Source organism: Carex rostrata, chromosome 6 (genome assembly GCF_964058835.1).
Source record: "Carex rostrata chromosome 6, lpCarRost1.2, whole genome shotgun sequence".
Lineage (NCBI taxonomy): Eukaryota > Viridiplantae > Streptophyta > Magnoliopsida > Poales > Cyperaceae > Carex > Carex rostrata.
The window spans coordinates 4,584,032-4,602,320 of record NC_135923.1 but is presented as its reverse complement, the minus strand read 5'-3'; the positions used below and the strand labels follow the sequence as shown (position 1 = coordinate 4,602,320).

General features: G+C 32.8%; 4 protein-coding genes across 4 annotated transcripts; 1 reads left to right on the top strand and 3 right to left on the bottom strand.

The window, feature by feature from the left end:
- Positions 1 to 143: 143 nt before the first annotated feature.
- On the bottom strand, positions 144 to 1,241 carry LOC144556119 (pathogenesis-related protein 1-like). Its single transcript, XM_078304610.1, has 2 exons — positions 962 to 1,241; positions 144 to 676 (listed from the first exon to the last, which is right to left on the bottom strand). The coding sequence occupies exons 1-2, from the start codon at positions 1,140 to 1,142 to the stop codon at positions 384 to 386; spliced, it is 474 nt and encodes a 157-aa protein (XP_078160736.1). The 5' UTR covers positions 1,143 to 1,241; the 3' UTR covers positions 144 to 383.
- A 3,480-nt stretch (positions 1,242 to 4,721) lies between these two features.
- LOC144556117 (pathogenesis-related protein 1-like) lies at positions 4,722 to 5,877 on the bottom strand. The gene is made up of 2 exons (XM_078304607.1): positions 5,595 to 5,877; positions 4,722 to 5,251 (listed from the first exon to the last, which is right to left on the bottom strand). The coding sequence occupies exons 1-2, from the start codon at positions 5,773 to 5,775 to the stop codon at positions 4,959 to 4,961; spliced, it is 474 nt and encodes a 157-aa protein (XP_078160733.1). The 5' UTR covers positions 5,776 to 5,877; the 3' UTR covers positions 4,722 to 4,958.
- A 6,319-nt stretch (positions 5,878 to 12,196) lies between these two features.
- LOC144556121 (pathogenesis-related protein 1-like) lies at positions 12,197 to 13,201 on the bottom strand. The gene is made up of 2 exons (XM_078304612.1): positions 12,962 to 13,201; positions 12,197 to 12,685 (listed from the first exon to the last, which is right to left on the bottom strand). The coding sequence occupies exons 1-2, from the start codon at positions 13,134 to 13,136 to the stop codon at positions 12,393 to 12,395; spliced, it is 468 nt and encodes a 155-aa protein (XP_078160738.1). The 5' UTR covers positions 13,137 to 13,201; the 3' UTR covers positions 12,197 to 12,392.
- A 3,461-nt stretch (positions 13,202 to 16,662) lies between these two features.
- Positions 16,663 to 17,617, top strand: LOC144556122 (pathogenesis-related protein 1-like). Its single transcript, XM_078304613.1, has 2 exons — positions 16,663 to 16,927; positions 17,188 to 17,617. Exons 1-2 carry the CDS (start codon positions 16,753 to 16,755, stop codon positions 17,478 to 17,480), a joined length of 468 nt encoding a protein of 155 aa, XP_078160739.1. The 5' UTR covers positions 16,663 to 16,752; the 3' UTR covers positions 17,481 to 17,617.
- Positions 17,618 to 18,289: the final 672 nt, after the last annotated feature.

Sequence of the window (18,289 nt, the reverse complement as noted above, 5' to 3'; positions counted from 1 at the left end):
ATTAATGTATTTTACGTTTTAGTTTCTTACTCTAAATTTTTTCTAGCTAGTTCCGTTTCTATAATGATGTCATCGATCTAAGAAAACATCATTTGCACTTTTTAAGTTGCTGAAAACTCTCCCTTCTTTGAAAACATGATGAATTGATGACAACATTTTCTTTTAATATTAAATAGAATAGCATCAGTACATAATCCTCCTTTATTTGAACAAGTAAAAAACATTATTTCCCTAAGCCACTCTCTCAAACCTGAAAAGCTAAGATATTACACCAAAACCACACTTTGACCAAAGGAGCCTCTCTCAGAAACTCGATCTGGTATTATTTATTATGTTCTATTCCTCAAGAAACCGTACACAAAAAAGAAAATAACCAAAAACATTTAGTTACAGGCATCAGGGTTGGCAACGAGGTATGCCTCACAAGCCTTAATAACTCCACCGAAAGCTGCCTTCGCCTTCTCGGTCTCCTCTGCAACATTGACTCCAGGCAGTGGCTTGTAGGTTCCGGTTACTTTAACCACGCTACCTCCAGCCTTGGGCTCGACCTTGATGTGGGTCGAAGCAGACTCGACATAAGTACCGAGCCCGCCACCCTCGACAAGGGTTGATTTGGCCTCACATTTCTCAACATCTAAGAAGTCTAGGCGCTCCTTTATAAGGGTGAAGGGACCCCCTGCAGAAGGTTTTTGTCAGCACAGAACTAATTACTAATGAATATAATTAATATTTTTATTTGTCTAATTAACTATTCAGCAAAAGAAATTTTTACTTTGATATATATATATATTTTTTGAAGTAAACAACAAAAGAAACTTGATTAACATAATTATTTTATCATCTTTGTACTTAATTCAGATAATTGCAATTCCATATGCTTGAGATATATAGTATTTTGAAAACATTATATTTAACATACTTTAACATGTGAAAAAGAATTTGAATAGTCCTTTATCTGTACCTGAGGCAAAGTTGAACTGCCTAATGCTACCGACACCACCATTGCCCTCTACCGGAGCAGCACTAACAACCTTTCCAGAGGAAACCTTGGGAGCCAAGTTGTGCCAGTCTAGGATGGCTGCCTTAAAGAGGCGAGGGGCCGGTACTGTTACCTCAATCTCGGTTGTCCAGCTGGAGCTCATGGTCTCTTAAGTAAAAGTTTAGTCGGGATTAGCTAATTATCAAGTGTGCAGATCAAGTGTTGATTGTGCTGATTGGAGATGGATGGAGATGTAATGAGACTTCAAAGGGTTTATATAGATATAGCTAGGCAACCGTAGTTGGTGAGGATTATGCAAGGAAATGTGACATATATATGTCCTCAACTTTGAATTCTATCTTTCCCATGTAATTTTGTCTTATCTTTTTTCAAAAGAATTGCCTGACATGAGGTAGAATATTGACCTTCTAGAATATGATACTTACCTAAATGTTACTGTTTAATTATGAACTGAACTGGATAGGTTGAGAAAAAATAACCGGGAACAATGAGTCGTATAAATTAATTGAGTACAAACCTTATTAACATTACTAATAATTAAGGTTTCTATTTGCAAAAATGGCAAAAACACACAATATGAACCAAGGTTCTAAATAGCGTTTATAGCGGCATAGCGGGGAGACAAAAAAAAAAAAACTTTAGCGAATAGCGCAGCTATCATAAATAGCGTTTTTTTTATTTCAAAAATTATATTTTATATTTCTACTAATAGTAAACATGTTTCATTAAGAAAAAAAACACCAAATTGATTAAGAAGTTATAATATTCATATTGAACCAATACAAAGTTCAAATTGTCATTAAAAATATCTCTAATTCAAAAACTATCGATATATTTTATATTCAAAATATACCACTACCATATATTAATGCATGATACAAAATTTAATTGATATAACGATATAGCCCGTACATGTTCCATTGTATTAATATAGCTTGACAAAGTAAAAAAAAAAAAACTCATTTGAATATTAAGGCCCATTAAAATTGCACAATTATAAGCCCATGTAGCATAACGGACTGCTATTGCCGTTACGCGCTATAGCGGCCGTAGCTCGATTAGTGCAGTTTTACCTCGTTACTTAGCTTTCTAGGTCCAAAACCGCTATATCTAGCTATTTAAAACACTGATATGAACAAAGAAAAAACCTAAAGTTTCACGTGGTATATATTTCTCTGCTTTATATACAAGAATAATGTGACCAGGCTCTAGATGTAGCGACATGCATTGATGAAATTTGGCCAAGTAATCGTTATCAATGAACTTTCCATTGTGATTCCTGATGTTTTGTTGCTTTGCTACTTGACAAAAATTATCCATTTGGTAATTTATTGTCGTCCTAAACTTCTTTATAACCTTTCCCCATCGTTAAATCTCTGAAGAATACATAATTTCGACTAATTGATGTGATGTATGATCTTTGGACTTAGCATAGAGTTTCCTTTTGGTAAATTTAATTCAAATGATTATATGTACTTGGTCAATAATTTTCCTTAAAGGTGACATATTGCAAAAGACAAGATCAATGAATTATGTGGCAGTTGGGAGGAATGCAAATCCGTAATCTCTCTTAGAATGTCATACTTCAGCCTTTATCCAATATTCAATATATATTTGGTTTGTAAAAGCACATTTAAAGTCATAACGATTTATGCTTTTAGAAATTAGTAGTTTCTCAAATTTGCAGTAAAGAATGACTTTATTAAGCTGTCTAAAGTACGCTTCATATAATTTAGGCTCCCAAGTTTGACCGCAACTAAATGTGTAGGTGTAGCCATTCCATTGTTGGGTTGACTGTTGACTATCTAGAAATAAATATAACTGAATGGAATTCTCCATAACACATTTTTTTATCTAAAATTCAGGCATATCAATGAATTTTATTTTTACACTTGTAAAGAATGGTGTGCTCTAAATCAGAGTTTTAATTTATAATAATTAATTTATACAATAATAAACAGCGGCCAGATCTTATTTTAAAAAAAAAACACAAATAGCATATTAGAGTCTCAGACAAGAAAACAGGGCAGATTGGATTGGGCCAATCCTACCTCGGCCTAAAGTGTATGGTAAAGAAAGTTAAAAGTGGTGTTCAAACGGTCCGTTCGGTTTAAACCGAACTAAATTTGTCAAACCGAATATTTTTTTATTTTTAAAAATCCAACTTAACCGACCGAATTAAAATGTCAAATCGAACTGATTAAACCGAACTAAACTTTAGTTTGTTCAGTTGAACCGAATAGAGAAATTCAATATCAAAAAATTAAAACTCAATACATAAGCCAATACATTTATAATTTCATAAAAATAAAAATTAAGATACCATTACACACATGGTTCAATTTTATACAAATATATTGATGTTCTAAAATATCCAAAGTTCCATATCAATATTTATTCTTGATTTTTAAATCCAAAATAAATAAAAGAACCAAAATAATACTTGAATTATTATATAACCGGTCGGTTCGGTTTATTTGATTTTGAGAAATTAAAACCGAACCGAACCATTTAAACCAAATTACTTCATAAAATCAACTGAACTGAAAAAGCAAACCATTTAAATAGAAATTCCCCAGTTTGATTTAAAACCAAATAAACTAAACCATTTGAACACCCTAGTTAAAACAAGAATAGCAGATAAAATCTTGGTATTCTAACACCCCGAGTGCCAAGGTAAGTCTAAACCCTTCAAATTTATACTAGCTTTTTTTTTAATAGAAGTTAGCCGTCAAGCTGTACAACTATTTAATATTCATAAATAATTATTCCTTTCAAATTTTAAACTTATGATTTTCTGTGTCACACATAAAATATTATTTTTGCCACTAAATCAAAAGCTGATTAATTTATCAAATTTGTTTTTGCAATTTATTGTATGAAGTAAAAAGAATTGGTCTCGATCAATACCATTCCGTAACTCGAAAGTGAAAAGTTACGCACAAGTCCAACGACCACATTCTTGTGAAAGGCTTTTTCGTCCGGTAACGTTAAAAAGAAAAAGAAAAAAAGAATGTGGTGTGTCACTATGACGCGAAATGACACCGCAAGTATATGTAAACTCGATGTCGTATTATGTATTGTGTTGCCCTGTTATGTCATTAAAAATATTAACAAGTTTTAACATAATACTACATAACACATCACAACACATATTGAAATACGACACAAGACTTACTATTATATTTTAGTATTTATAATTGAAAATATTAAAAAAAATCATAGAAATTGTTTATAACTAATATCAGACAATTTTTTTAATATTAATCCAATTTAATGTTAGTATATCATAATTTTTTTAACTTGACGGTAAGTTTTTTTCAACTTAATTAAAAATAATATATATGACATTGCACACCATGGCACGTCAACATGGTACAACATGTTTCGCAAATCCAAGTTCAATTTTAAATAAATTATATAAAAATTTAATTGAATTTTACTCTCTTTTTTTAAATATTTGGTTCAGTCCCTCTCGCAAATTAATGCTACATGTTTATTTTTTATCTTAGTGGTTATAATTTTTTTTTTGTGGTTGTAAAAACTTGATTTCAAATTTCACAACTACATATTATTAATATATTATTAATGTATTTTACGTTTTAATTTTTTATTCTTAATTATTTAGTTCCGTTTCTATAATGATGTTATCGATCTAAGAAAACATCATTTGCACTTTTTAAGTTGCTGAAAACTCTCCCTTCTTTGAAAACATGATGAATTGATTGAATCATTTTCTTTTTTATATTAAATGGAACAACTTCAGTACATAATCCTTCTTTTATTTGAACAGGTAAAAAACAGTATTTCCCCAAGCCACTCACTCAAACCTGAAAAGCTAAGATATTACACCAAAACCACACTTGGACCAAAGGAGACTCTCAGCGACTCTGGTATTATTTGTTCTCTACTATTCCTCAAGGAACCGTACACAAAAAAAGAAAATAATCGAAAACATTTAGTTATAAGCATCAGGGTTGGCAACGAGGTACGCCTCGCAACCCTTAATAACTCCACCGAAAGATGCCTTGGCCTTCTCGGTCTCCTCTGTGACATCAACTCCAGGCAGCGGCTTGTAGGATCCGGTGACCTTGAATACACTGCCTCCAGCCTTGGACTCGATCTTGATGTGGTTCGAAGCAGACTCGACGTGGATGCCGAGACCTCCACCCTCGACAAGGGTAGACTTGGCCTCACATTTGTCAACATCTATGAAGTCGAGACGCTCCTTCACAAAGCTGAAGGGGAGCCCTGCAATTAATATATTTTTTTTTAATCACCGATTCCATTTATAGATGGATGTATAACTGACAAATATACAGTGATGGTATATATTTCAGAAAACAAAAGTTGATATCCACTATTGTTTTGTCATTTTTGTACTTAATTCAGAGAATTGCTGTGATGGTATTTATTTTGAACTGTTTAGTATGATAGTATCCCTTTCCTTTTTCCTTTTTTGATAAAAGTGGACAAATAGTTTATCGTTTTAGTATCATAATTCAAAGTAATTCAAATAACTTAATATATAGCCATTGATTGAAGCATAGTGCACAAAATTGCCAAGACATGCATATACTAGATAGATTGGTACCTGGGGCAAAGTTAAATTGCCTGGTGCTGCCGATGCTGCCGTCGCCTTCTGACGGAGCAGCACTTACGATTTTGTCAGAGGCAATCTTGGGGGCCAGGTTGTGCCAGTCCATCACAGCTGCCTTAAAGAGGCGAGGCGCAGGCACAGCTGTCTCAATCTCGGTTGTCCAGCTGGAGCTCATGGTTCCTTTGGTAGAAATTTAATTAAGAGTAATGCTGATCAAGTGTTGGTTGTTATGATTGGAGATGGATGGAGATGTAGTGAGACTTCAAAGGGTTTATATAGATGCGGGCAACCGTAGTTGGTGAGGATTATGTGAGAATGGGACATATATGTCTCCAACTTTGAATTCTAATTTTGTCTTATATTTTTTTTTAAAAAAGAATTGCCTGACATGAGATAAGAATATTGACTTTCTAGAATATATATGGTCCGTACCTAAATGTTACTGTTTAATTATGAATTCGATAGGTTGAAATCAAATAACCGGGAACAATGCAAATTAGTCGTGTAAATATCAACCTTAATTACTATTTAACATACTAATAATTAAGTATTGATGATATAATCGCTATCTATATGACCTTTTCGATTGTGACCATGATGCTTTATTGATTTGCTACTTCAAAATTTCCATTTGTCACATTATTGCCGTCTCTCCTAAACTTCTTTTTTCACCTTTCCCCATCGTTAAATATCTCAAGGATAATTTTGCTTAATCGATGTCCTGTTTGCATGACCTTTGGACTTGCATAGAGTTTCCTTTTGGTAGATTTAATTCAAATGATTATATGTACTTGGTCAATAATTTTCCTTAAAGGTGACATATTGCAAAAGACAAGATCAATGAATTATGTGGCAGTTCTCGGAGGAATGCAAATCCGTAATCTCTCTTAGAATATCATACTTCAGCCTTTATCCAATACGCCCTTTCTGTCAAATTTTAAGTCATAACGCATTATGCTTTTAGAAATTAATAGTTTTTCAAATTTGCAGTAAAGAATGACTTTATTAAGCTGTCTAAAGTACGCTTCATATAATTAACTTGAAGGCCTGCATGTGACGACACATTAATAATTTTGAGTTTAAATTAAATATTGGATTTGCTATTCATTTTCCAACTTTTTCGAAACGGTACCAGATTCAAATCTGATTAGCCCGATACCAATTTTGCAGATTGGTTCCTTAATTTTTTTTTTTTGAGTAAAGATTAAATGTCAAGTCACCAAACTATTTAATATTTTTGTTATTACAACAAATGATTTCTCTCATCTGAGTTTCAAACCAATGATTTCTTACATAGAGGCCATATGTTTTTGCCACTAAATCAAATACTAGTTCTTAGTTCCTTAATTAATCTAAGCCAAAGTTTATTGAATCAATATTGCTGAAACCACTGTCACCCGCTAACGTGACAATACTACTCAAATTTTCTTTCAGGTGCATTTTCGGGTGGCTGGTAATGACAATTCCCGATCGCTGCCTCAATGACGCAAGGAACCGGATCGGAATTGCTACCTCCACCCTATCTCATCAGCTGGAACTCATGGTTTTGTACTAGAGATGAATGTATCAGTTGCAAGAGTTGAGGTTAGTGCTTGTATTAGTGGCATGGAGATTTACTTAGTCTGAACAAAAATGATATTATAAATGAGTACTTGTGTTGACAGAGATTAATTTAGGCTCCCAAGTTTGACCGCAACTAAGATGCATCAGCTTTTTTCCCGGAGCTGTAGCCATTATTGGGTTGACTTTTGACTATCTAGAAATAAACATAACTGAATGGAAATTATGGAATTCTTCGTAACTGTATAGCACATTCTTTATCTAAAAATCAGGCCTATCAATGAATTTCCTTTTACACTTGTACAGAATGGTGTGCTCTAAAAATATATATATATTTTTTTTTGCAATAATAAACAGGAGCCAGATCTTATTAAAAAACCCACAAATAGCATAACTAGATAAGAAAACAGGGCAGATTGGATTGGGCCAATCCTACCTCGGCCTAGGCAGTGTAAAAAAATTTGGGCTTAAAATGTAGGGTAGAATTTTTTTTGTCTTCTTTTAACAAGAATAGCGACCACAAAAACAATTATATTTTTTATATTAATATGAATAAGAAACTGTAAATTAATAAATAATGATCGTTATAGACCCTTCTTTATGGAAATTCTTGTCAAGCTTTCTACACTCAGAACTTAGCATTTTCACCCTTATAGGTTCGTCATTTTTCTATTTGGACAAGGTCTTCTTAACGATTGAAGAAACTTGTCAGCTGTTCTTGTCAATTCAATAGCGCAGTGCTGATTATAGACTTTTTGTCTCTTCTTTATTTAGAATTTGTGTAGTTGTACCCTAATATTCTTTATTTTCTTTTTGAAGGTTAATATTCTTTATTTAATTTTATTTTTGAAGGTTAACATTCTTATTTTTTTATTTCCTATTATTTACTTTTTTATTTCTTTTTAATACATCAATTGTCTTCCAACTTTCGATACATGTGTGTATATAGAATTTGGCTAGTGTCCAAACGTTTGGATAGAACTTTTGTGATTTCAAAGTTTAAATAGTCAATCTAAAACGCTCAATAGGTTCTAAAAAATAGAAAAAAAAATTCGAAAAAAAATGCAAAATTTAGTTTTCAAAAATATTTTAATATATGGAAAATATTGAGCACTTCAAATTAATTATTTAGACTTTAAAATTGCAAAAATAACTTCTTCACATATAGACCTTTATCTTCACTTTTAATTGACTACTTTTCGTTTTGAACTCAGATGGAGTTCTTTTGTTAACATTAAAATTTGAAAAATTTAGATATCCATTTTTCTTTAAAAAAATAAATTGATTACGCTTTCAATGGAGATCAATAGAAGATTCTCACGGATATATACCAAACTTATTTTTTCCATAAGCAAGAACCCGCAACTTCTAGAACAAAGGAAAAGAAGTCTAGGAGTCTATACACGACAATATTTTGTGTGAATTGGTTGGTTATTTCAAAAAAATTCCACATTGGCATCGCATTAACTATCATTCGGTTTCCAACAACTTTAGTCGTGGACTCGTGGTCAACAATTGTGCATAGAAGAAACTTCAAGCTGTCAGGTTGGATTGGTTCATGAGTGAGTCTATGGTACTCTGCATATTACGATTTGTTACCGTGCTACGGCTCTATATTTGAGTTTTCAAATCCTAACGGTTGATCCGAACCGTTCATCTTGTTCTCCATATTAATATGTGTTTGGAGACCAAATTTTTTTACTATTTTTTTAGATTGATTGAAAATCACTGTTTTTGGATGGTCCAGAATTTTCAGATCAAGTGATGTTCTAAATGTCTAAAAAAATAGTAAAAAAATTTCAAAAAATGTAAAATTTGGTCTCCAAACACATATTAATATGGAGAACAAGATGAACGGTTCGGATCGACCGTTAGGATTTGAAAACTCGAATATAGAGCCGTAGCACGGTAACAACCAGTGATATGCATAGTACCATAGACTCACTCTTGGTTCATTATAAATTAAGGTCTTATTTAGGAGACTGAATTTTTTGCATCTCTTGGGCAGGAAATTTCTATCCTTAGAATCACTGTCGGTGGATCCAAGGTGGACTCCAGATTAAATATTTAAATGTTAAAAGTGATCCTGGCTCCACTCGACAGTGACTCTAGGGGCAGGAATTTCTTACATCCCTGGAGGGCAGGTGATCTCGAATCCTTATTTAGTTGTGGAGTACAGTTAATAAAGATTAATTGCTTACTCTATCTTACTCAAAATTTATATCTTGTTTGGTAGCTTAAGTTGTGGATTAAAATAATTCATATGAAGGAGCAAGTTGTTGAAGAATGAACTCATGTGTATAATAATGGATCCCACAAATGAAGTAAGTGTAGAGTAAATTAATCCATCTAGAGAGGTGGAGTAACTTATTCCGGATTAACTCACCTTTTACTCTATCTTATCCTTCTATTTTACTTCTCATTTGATTTCTTAAATGTGGAGTAAGAAATTTACTCCACCTCTTACTCTACAACTAAACATAATCTAAAAGATTTACTATGTATAAAAGAGAATGGTGGAGTTAAAATGGAGGTATAATGAATTTTCAAAAGTCACTCATAAATTAATATATATTTTTCCACTACATCAATTATTATTTTGAGAATCAGGACTGTTAAAATTATTACGAAGAAAAGATTGAATACAATATAGTCAAGATAATTTTTCAGCAATTCGGTGCTTGTCATTATCATCAGGCAAAATTTAATGGTTCCAATTTTTGTTTGCAAGTATATTCGCATAGGAACCCTTCTATGATTGGAACAACCTTGTCAGTTGTCAATTTGACATTTTCTTTTATCCCACTATTTTTTTTTTTATAGTTTCTCAAGTATTAAGAAAACATTTTATTTCTATGCACGACAATAGTTTGTCGACTGTCGTGTAATACGTTGATAGTAAAATCTAACTTTTTATTTTTTTTCACTTATATGTAAAAGTATATAATATGAGCAAAATTAAGATGTGATGTGCTCATCAATGTTGGTGAACACAATTTCAAAAATCTATTAAATTAGTTTTAAACGACGAATTTAAACTATTAAATGTATATATATATATATATATATATATATAAATTTGGAAGACAATCCAAACCTTCTAAATTCCATTTAATATTTTTGAAATTCTCTTCGACTCCAAAAATAGAAAAGAAGAAAAAAAAAAAACCTAAATCATCAGTCGCCACCCCTCCCACACAGCCACACCACTCCACTCTAGACACAACAATATCCTCCCCTCTCTCGTCTCTACCTCCTCGAATGGAGAGGAGAATGAGAGAGAGAGAGGGAGAGGGAGAGACCAAGCCGAGTGGATTCAATTAGAGTCGAGAGCACGGTATCATCGGAGTTCGGAGCGTAAAGTCTATCTCATCTCGATCAGAGCGTGGCAGTGAGCAAACCCGGTCGTCAGAGTGTGGCGACAGTCGAACAAGCGGATCTGATCGTGAAGAGAGATTAGAATTAAGATAATAAAGTTATTAAGAGTATAAAAAAAATATAAGTTAGCTTAGAAGATTATCTTAGTTTAAAGGATTTTCTTAAGAATAAGATATTAGATCTAGAATTTACATCTTGTTTGAATAGAGAGTAGAGAAAGGGAAGGAATGAAGATAAAAGAAAATTTTCTTGAATAGTGTTGGTTGAAGGATTATCTTAGTTTGAAGGATACACAAGATGAAATGTCTAATTTTGTATGATTATAATCAATAGAATCGATTTTCCTCTCAATTTGAGATGTAACAGATGGAATTAAATTTTGTTACAAATATTTTCATAAAAAATGACATAAATGTTCAACCCTATATCTTACATACATAATTCTTATCCGAATTTCTCATTAACTTTATAAATTTTAATCAATCGAACAAGAAATAAAACGAAAATGAAAATTAAATTTATTTTCCCTCGTTAATCATCGAAACATAAAGATGTTAAATATGTTAATCTCCATTTCTATGCCATTCCATTCCCTTCTATTCATCTCCTCCCTTCCTTTCCTCTACTCTCCCTCAAAACAAGTTGTTAGAGTCATTTGGCTCGTTGTAAATACATTTTTAATTAATAAAATTGTTAGTAGACATTTAAAACCACTAATCTTTAAGAAAAATATCCATAATGAACCTCCCAACAAAAGTAGATTGTGAAGAGCAGTAAATTTCTTTTTGGTTCTGATGGATTTTAAAATCAATTTTATGGTGAAAAAAGAATATGAAATAACAAGATATCTAAAAGATCATTAATTAAGACGTCTAATTTATATTTTGTACTTAATATCGAAGTGATACATATTCTATTTTCAAGTACGTGTATTTTGTGCCACTTTTATTTCTTTGATACGTTGGGTTGCAAACCAGGGAAATTTGATGAGCTCAAGACCTTACTCTTTCTTCATTAACCATACTCTTTTCCTTTATACTAATGTTCTTGGTTTCGCCATTGAAAACAATAAAATTACACATCAATCCATATTGTGCTCGCAGGCTTAATTAGCATCTCTTTCAAAGAGCCTATCTAATTTTTTTTTTAAAGAAAAGAAATGAGCCTAGTTAATCTTACACACTCTTTTGTGAACTATTTCCAATTAAGTTCGTTGAAAATTAATGGTCTTTCCTCAGTAATTTAAATAAGGATTTTGGCAGAACAATGTATCATGGTCCTTCGACCTTCATAGATATTTATATTTATTTATATATTAATTTGCTCATTGCAAAGCAGCAGATGGTGCTTTAGAACATTTGAATAGCAAATAACAAGCCACACTGCATAAATTGTCCTACTGATCACATTGTCTCTGGATGTCTGGATCTGGATTTGCAGCTATTGCTCTTTTTCTTTTGTTATTTATTATATTTTTTTATTATGAGCAGCTCTTGCTATAGGCAAGAAAACTAGTACGAGGAAAATTAGTACAAGGATTAATAACTGACTTGAGTCACACAATAATGGCAATGGCAATTGTTTTTCCGATTAATGTCCTCAATTAAGCAACAAAGTGACCCAATACAAATTCCTACTTCTTTTTCTTCTTTTTATTGAAATAAAAACCTGTTTCAATTGTAAAAGAGGACAAAAAAGAACAGTACAATAAACTGCTCTTCCTCACAAACAAATACCTTTAATTAATTGACCACACAATCACTAAAGGACCTATATATCTCAAAAGCTCCTTCAGTTTTATTCTTTATGCCCTTGACAATACCAAAACAAACACTGATCATATATAAGAAGCATCTAGTTGTAAGCTTCAGGATTTGCGAGGAGGTACGCCTCGCAACCCTTGACAACTTCGGTGAAAGTCGCCTTGGCCTTCTCGGCCTCCTCTGCAGCATTCACTCCGGGCAGCGGCACACAGGTTGCGGTCACTTTCACCACACTGCCTCCGGCCTTAGGCTCGACCTTGATTTGGGTCGAAGCCGATTGAAGAACGACACCGAGCCCACCTCCCTCGATTAGGGTAGTCTTGGCCTCTAAGTTCTCCAAGTCTATGAAGTCAAGGCGCTCCTTTATATGGCTGAAAGGGGCTCCTACACATGTTTTTTCAGAAGACAATTTTATCACTCAAAGAAAATTAACCTGTTAGTTTACAAAAGAACATAATTTAATGTGCATAATTGTTTTGACTTTGTATTAAGTTTGAAAAGTGCTGCAGTATTACTTCTTTCTTATAAATTTTAAAAATAAATGTGACTGTTCTGGTACATTTGTGACCAGAATATAACTAACCACGCTCAAGTAATTTGTGTTCAAAGTTCTAACAACTTAGTCACTAAGTATAGTTAGGCAAGAAGAACGGTTATTACCAGCGCCAAAGTTGAATTGCCTAACACTGCCAACGCTGCCCTCGCCCTCCAAAATAGCAGCGCTAACAATTTTTTCCGGGGCAAGCTTGGGACCCAGGTTGTGCCAGTCGATGCCGGCCGCCTTGAAGAGGCGTGGGGCCGGAGCTGCAGATGCAATCTCGAATGTAAAGCTCATGATTTCTTAGGAAGAAAAAAGTAATCTAGATTTAGTGATGAGTTTTCTTGTATGTGGGTTGTGAGGAACTGAGGATTGAAGTGTATTGAAGATTTAGTGGGACTCCAAGGGGTTTATATAGATCAGTACCTGGAGTTGGTGAGGCAGCCTACCAGTGTGGAATTTAAAACTGGGAGGCAGTGGCATTTTATTTTTTATTTTTTCAAAATTAAAGAAGGATTGAGGAACATGAGTTCAGACTGTTGAACTTCTAGAAACTTTTACCTATTAATATTTTCACTGTTTGAAAATGAAAGGAATTATATTTTTTGTTACTAGTGTACAGACTTGCAGACCTTAATTAATTCACTTCTTGATGGTCCTGCTTATGTGATAAGTACAAAATTGACAATTTGGAATTAAAAGGAATAGTTTTTATATTGAAGGTTTTAAATTTTATTACCTTTTCATTAATAATTATAATAATATCCAGACTTAGAATGTAAAATCGATACTCTAACTAGTTCCCTTTCTCTGTCCAGGCCTAGGTGATCAATAAGAATTAAGCCAATGTTCATTGGCATTAATCAAATAGATTAATTTGTTTGACTTGTCAAAAAATAATTGGTGACAAAAGAATAGGTTATTTTTAGAGGTGAATGCAAGCTTCCTTCAATTATAAATTGAACCCGGGTTCAAAACAGAGTAGAAAAAGAAACAAAATTAGTGAAATATTTTTATGTACTCTGGTTTAAGTGCACCTTTTATGTATACTAGAGGTTGTTTTATTATGCTCGTATGAAAAATAAAGGAAGTTTCAAAGAAAGAAAAGAAATAAGATCCATTAAAAAGAAAAAAAAAATCATTCTTTTTTTCCGTACAAATGAGTTTTTTTTAATTAGTTTTAAACTTTTAGGTATAGGAGTGGCAAAAAAATTCGTAGTTCGTGATTCAATTTGAGTTTGATTTGAGTTTAATTCGATTCGAAATTAGTTTGTCCTGAAACAAATCAAACCAGTTCAGTTCGAATCTTATTCAAATCAAACTCAAACTGAGTATAATTCGTTTGAAATTGTTTCGCGGACTATTTAGATTCAAATCTCAAATAATACAACTAATGAATTCAACCATTAGTCTTTAATAATGCAGGAACCAAACTTATATTACAGCTCAAAATTGTTAATATAATGGTAACTTATAATAGGAACATGTTTCAGCAGCATAACAAATTAGGGCCCTGGTAATTGTCCCCCATTATTCCCCCAATTTTATTTGTTCAATCTCGTCCACATTTCTCATGATCTACAAGAATTTTTGCGAATCTAAAACCACGAATGTCTTCTACACAATTTTAACTTTCAAATGAGATCCATGATGACAAACTTTCGAGCTCGTTGTCACACAAGTATTTATACCTAGTCATCTAAGTATTTATACCTAGTATTTTCCACATATGACACTGCTGGCATTTAAAAGTATTAATATCAAGTATTACAAGTATTTATACCTATGTACTGAAGTATTTATACCTATGTACTGAAGTATTTATACCTATGTGGTCAACTATTTTTGTTAGAGAAAGATTGACGCGGGGACGATTGGGGAAGGTTGATGCGAAGATGCGGGGTCCGCGATTGGGGGTAAATATTTACAAGTATAGGTATAAATACTTGAATGATGAGGTATAAATATTTGTGTGACAATAAGTCCGAAAATATGTCATCATGGATCTCATTTGAAAAATAAAATTGCATAGAATACATTTGTGGTTTTGCAAAATTTCTCATAGATCGTGAGAAATTTGGATGACATTGAAAAAAAGGAAAAAAAAACACACCTCTAAAAACGTGTATGGTTATTCTCTCCATTTAGTTTGAGTGATCCCCCAAATAGTCATATCAAGTTAGACATGCAAGTATTAATATTTTAGTTTGCAAGTATTAATGTATTATCTTCCAAATATTTATACCTATGAATTTAATTAAACTTGGAAGACCACACTGTTTTGAATAAATTTAATTAAACTAGTTAGTTAAGTTAGTTTATGGAAGTTAAAATCTATTTAAGAGATGGGGGATGATGGGAAGATACGGGGTCCGGGGATAAATACTTACAAATATAGGTATAAATACTTGCACGATGAGGTATAAATACTTGTGTGATGATAAGCCCGAAAGTATGTCATCATGGATCTCATTTGAAAGATAAAATTGCGTAAAATACGTTCGTGGTTTTAGATTCCCAAAATTCCTTATAGATCGTAAAAAATGTGGATGACATTGAAAAAAAAAACTCACCTCTAAAATCTATTTAAGAGATGGGTGATGGAAGTGAGGGGATTCATATAATTATTCAACAAATTAACAATAGAATAAGTTTCATTTGACTAGGTCCATGCCGTGATTTTAATCAATCCAACAGCGTAAAAGATAAGAAAATCTTGAACTAGCCTGTAATCCATTAGTATGAATTCGTGGAAGGTAAAAGAAAACCGTGTGAATTTTGTTCCGCGAGAAGAAAACTAGTGCATAAACTACCGGTATAACTAAGGCTGCTAAAAAAATTGTAGTTCGTAATTCGATTGACTTCAATTCGAAAAATTTGTAGTTCACAATTAATTCAATTCGAAATTAGTTCATTTTAAAACAAATCAAACCAGTTCAATTCGAATTTTATTGAAACTCAAACTCAAATTGAGATAAGTTTGATTCGTTTACAGCCCTATTTAGGTATGTAAAAAATACTCTAATCTTATTATTTATCAGACTACATTTCAAAAGGATATTCTCAGTTATCAGAGTATATCCAATAGATCCTAAATTTTGGATACCAATGTTGGTACTATCAAACAGGTATAAATCTCGGAAAGGATTTCTCTTATAAGTCTGACCCCAATCATAGTAAATGTCATTAGCAGAAATTGTTTACAAATTGTGCATTTGTAATAATAATTATGATCTTAATATCTCCTTCGAAAATTATTAAAGAAATAAGATTCTTTTTCTTCGATTATCTTGATCCTACGCACACGAATGTATTTCTTTTTCTTCGATTATCTTGATCCTACGCACACGAATGAATTTCTTTTTCCTTCAAAAACAAAAAATATTAAAAGGTAATAATGTTTACTAATTCGGGACTATTTCCTCGATTATATCTTAAATTTACTAATATGGATATTTTTATAATTGTTAAATAAAAGGTAATAAAGTTTTCACCATTAATAATAAAAACTATTTCATTTAATCCAACCGATCAATTTTGTATTTATCACACAAGCATGACTAGCAACAAGGGAATTCATTAAGGTGTGCAAATTTGTACACTAGTGCCGAAATCTATAATTTCTGTCATTTTCAGGTAGAGAAAATATTAATAGGTAACAATTTCTAGAAGTTCAACAATATGAACTCATGTCCCTCAATCCTTCTTTTAATTTTGAAAAAAAAAATAAATAAATGCCACTGCCTCCCAATTTTAAATTCCACACTGGTAGGCTGCCTCACCAACTCCAGGTACTGATCTATATAAACCCCTTGGAGTCCCACTAAATCTTCAATACACTCCAATCACCACAACCCACATACAAGAAAGCTCATCAGTAAATCTAAATTATTTTTTTTTCACCTAAGAAATCATGAGCTTTACATTTGAGATTGCGTCTGCAGCTCCGGCCCCACGCCTCTTCAAGGCGGCCGGCATCGACTGGCACAACCTGGGTCCCAAGCTTGCCCCTGAAAAAATTGTTAGCGCTGCTATTTTGGAGGGTGAGGGAAGCGTTGGCAGTGTTAGGCAATTTAACTTTGGTGCTGGTAATAACCCTTCTTCTTGCCTGACTATACTTAGTGACTGTCTAGCTAAGCTGCTAAAACTTGAACACAAATTATTTGCTGCTTTGTTAATTACATTCTGGTCACAAATGTACCAGAACAGTCACAATTTAATTTTAAAATTTATAAGAAAGAAATAGTGCAACACAATTAAAACTTAATACCAATGTCAATCTATTTTTTGTAAACTAACACACTAATTTTCTTTAAGTAATAAAATTGTCATCTAAAAACATGTGTAGGTGCCCCTTTCAGCCATATAAAGGAGCGCCTTGACTTCATAGACTTGGAGAACTTAGAGGCCAAGACTACCCTAATTGAGGGCGGTGGGCTCGGTGTCGTTCTTCAATCGGCTTCGACCCAAATCAAGGTCGAGCCTAAGGCCAGAGGTAGTGTGGTGAAAGTGACCGCCACCTGTGTGCCGCTGCCAGGAGTGAACACTGAAGAGGAGGCCGAGAAGGCAAAGGCGACTTTCACCGAAGTTGTCAAGGGTTGTGAGGCATACCTCCTCGCCAATCCTGATACTTACAACTAGATGCTTCTTATATATGATCAGTGTTTGTTTTGGTATTGTTAAGGTCATAAAGAATAATACTGAAGGAGCTTTGCAGATAGGTCCTTTAGTGATTGTGTGGTTAATTATTTGAAGGTATTTATTTGTGAGGAAGAGCAGTTGCTTAATAAAAAGTATAAATGATTTGTATTGTACTATTGTGTCATTTTGTTGTATAAACAAGGACATAATTGGAAAACAATTGCCATCATTGTGTCACTTATGTCGGTTTCCTTATTAATCCTTGCTTTGACTTTTTTTTCTCCTCCTAGTAATTTTATTGCCTATAGCAAGAGAAATAGCTGCAAATCCAGATATAGAGTACAAGACACAATGTCAGGAGGACAATTTAGATAGTGTGGCTTGTTATTTGGTATTCAAATGTTCTAAAGCAGTACCATCTGCTGCATTGCAAAGAGCAAATTAATATATAAATATAAAGATCAATGAAGAACCCCATGCTTAAACATGATTACATGATGTATTGTTGTAAAAAAAATCCAAATTTATATTACCAAGGAAAGACCCTTAAATTTCAATGGACTTAATTGGCAATAATTCACAAAAAGAGTGTGTGATTAGCTAGGCTCTTTGAAAAGGATTTTAAGCCTCTGAGACTGCGACCTTATGGATTGATGTCTAATTTTATTGATTTCAACGGCAAAACCAAACACATTAGTAAATATATATGTAATTTGTACAATGATAAACTGAACATACCTAATAAGGAATTAGGACTTATGAAGAAAGAGTATGGCCTTGTGCTATGTTTCCTAAGTTTTTGTGCCCCC

Coding starts and splice junctions, on each gene's coding strand:
- LOC144556119 (XM_078304610.1), bottom strand. CDS start 1,142: ATGAGCTCCAGCTGGACAACCGAGATTGAGGTAACAGTACCGGCCCCT. Junction 677..961: donor GCAGTTCAACTTTGCCTCAG/GTACAGATAAAG, acceptor AACCTTCTGCAG/GGGGTCCCTTCACCCTTATA.
- LOC144556117 (XM_078304607.1), bottom strand. CDS start 5,775: ATGAGCTCCAGCTGGACAACCGAGATTGAGACAGCTGTGCCTGCGCCT. Junction 5,252..5,594: donor GCAATTTAACTTTGCCCCAG/GTACCAATCTAT, acceptor TATTAATTGCAG/GGCTCCCCTTCAGCTTTGTG.
- LOC144556122 (XM_078304613.1), top strand. CDS start 16,753: ATGAGCTTTACATTTGAGATTGCGTCTGCAGCTCCGGCCCCACGCCTC. Junction 16,928..17,187: donor GCAATTTAACTTTGGTGCTG/GTAATAACCCTT, acceptor AAACATGTGTAG/GTGCCCCTTTCAGCCATATA.
- LOC144556121 (XM_078304612.1), bottom strand. CDS start 13,136: ATGAGCTTTACATTCGAGATTGCATCTGCAGCTCCGGCCCCACGCCTC. Junction 12,686..12,961: donor GCAATTCAACTTTGGCGCTG/GTAATAACCGTT, acceptor AAACATGTGTAG/GAGCCCCTTTCAGCCATATA.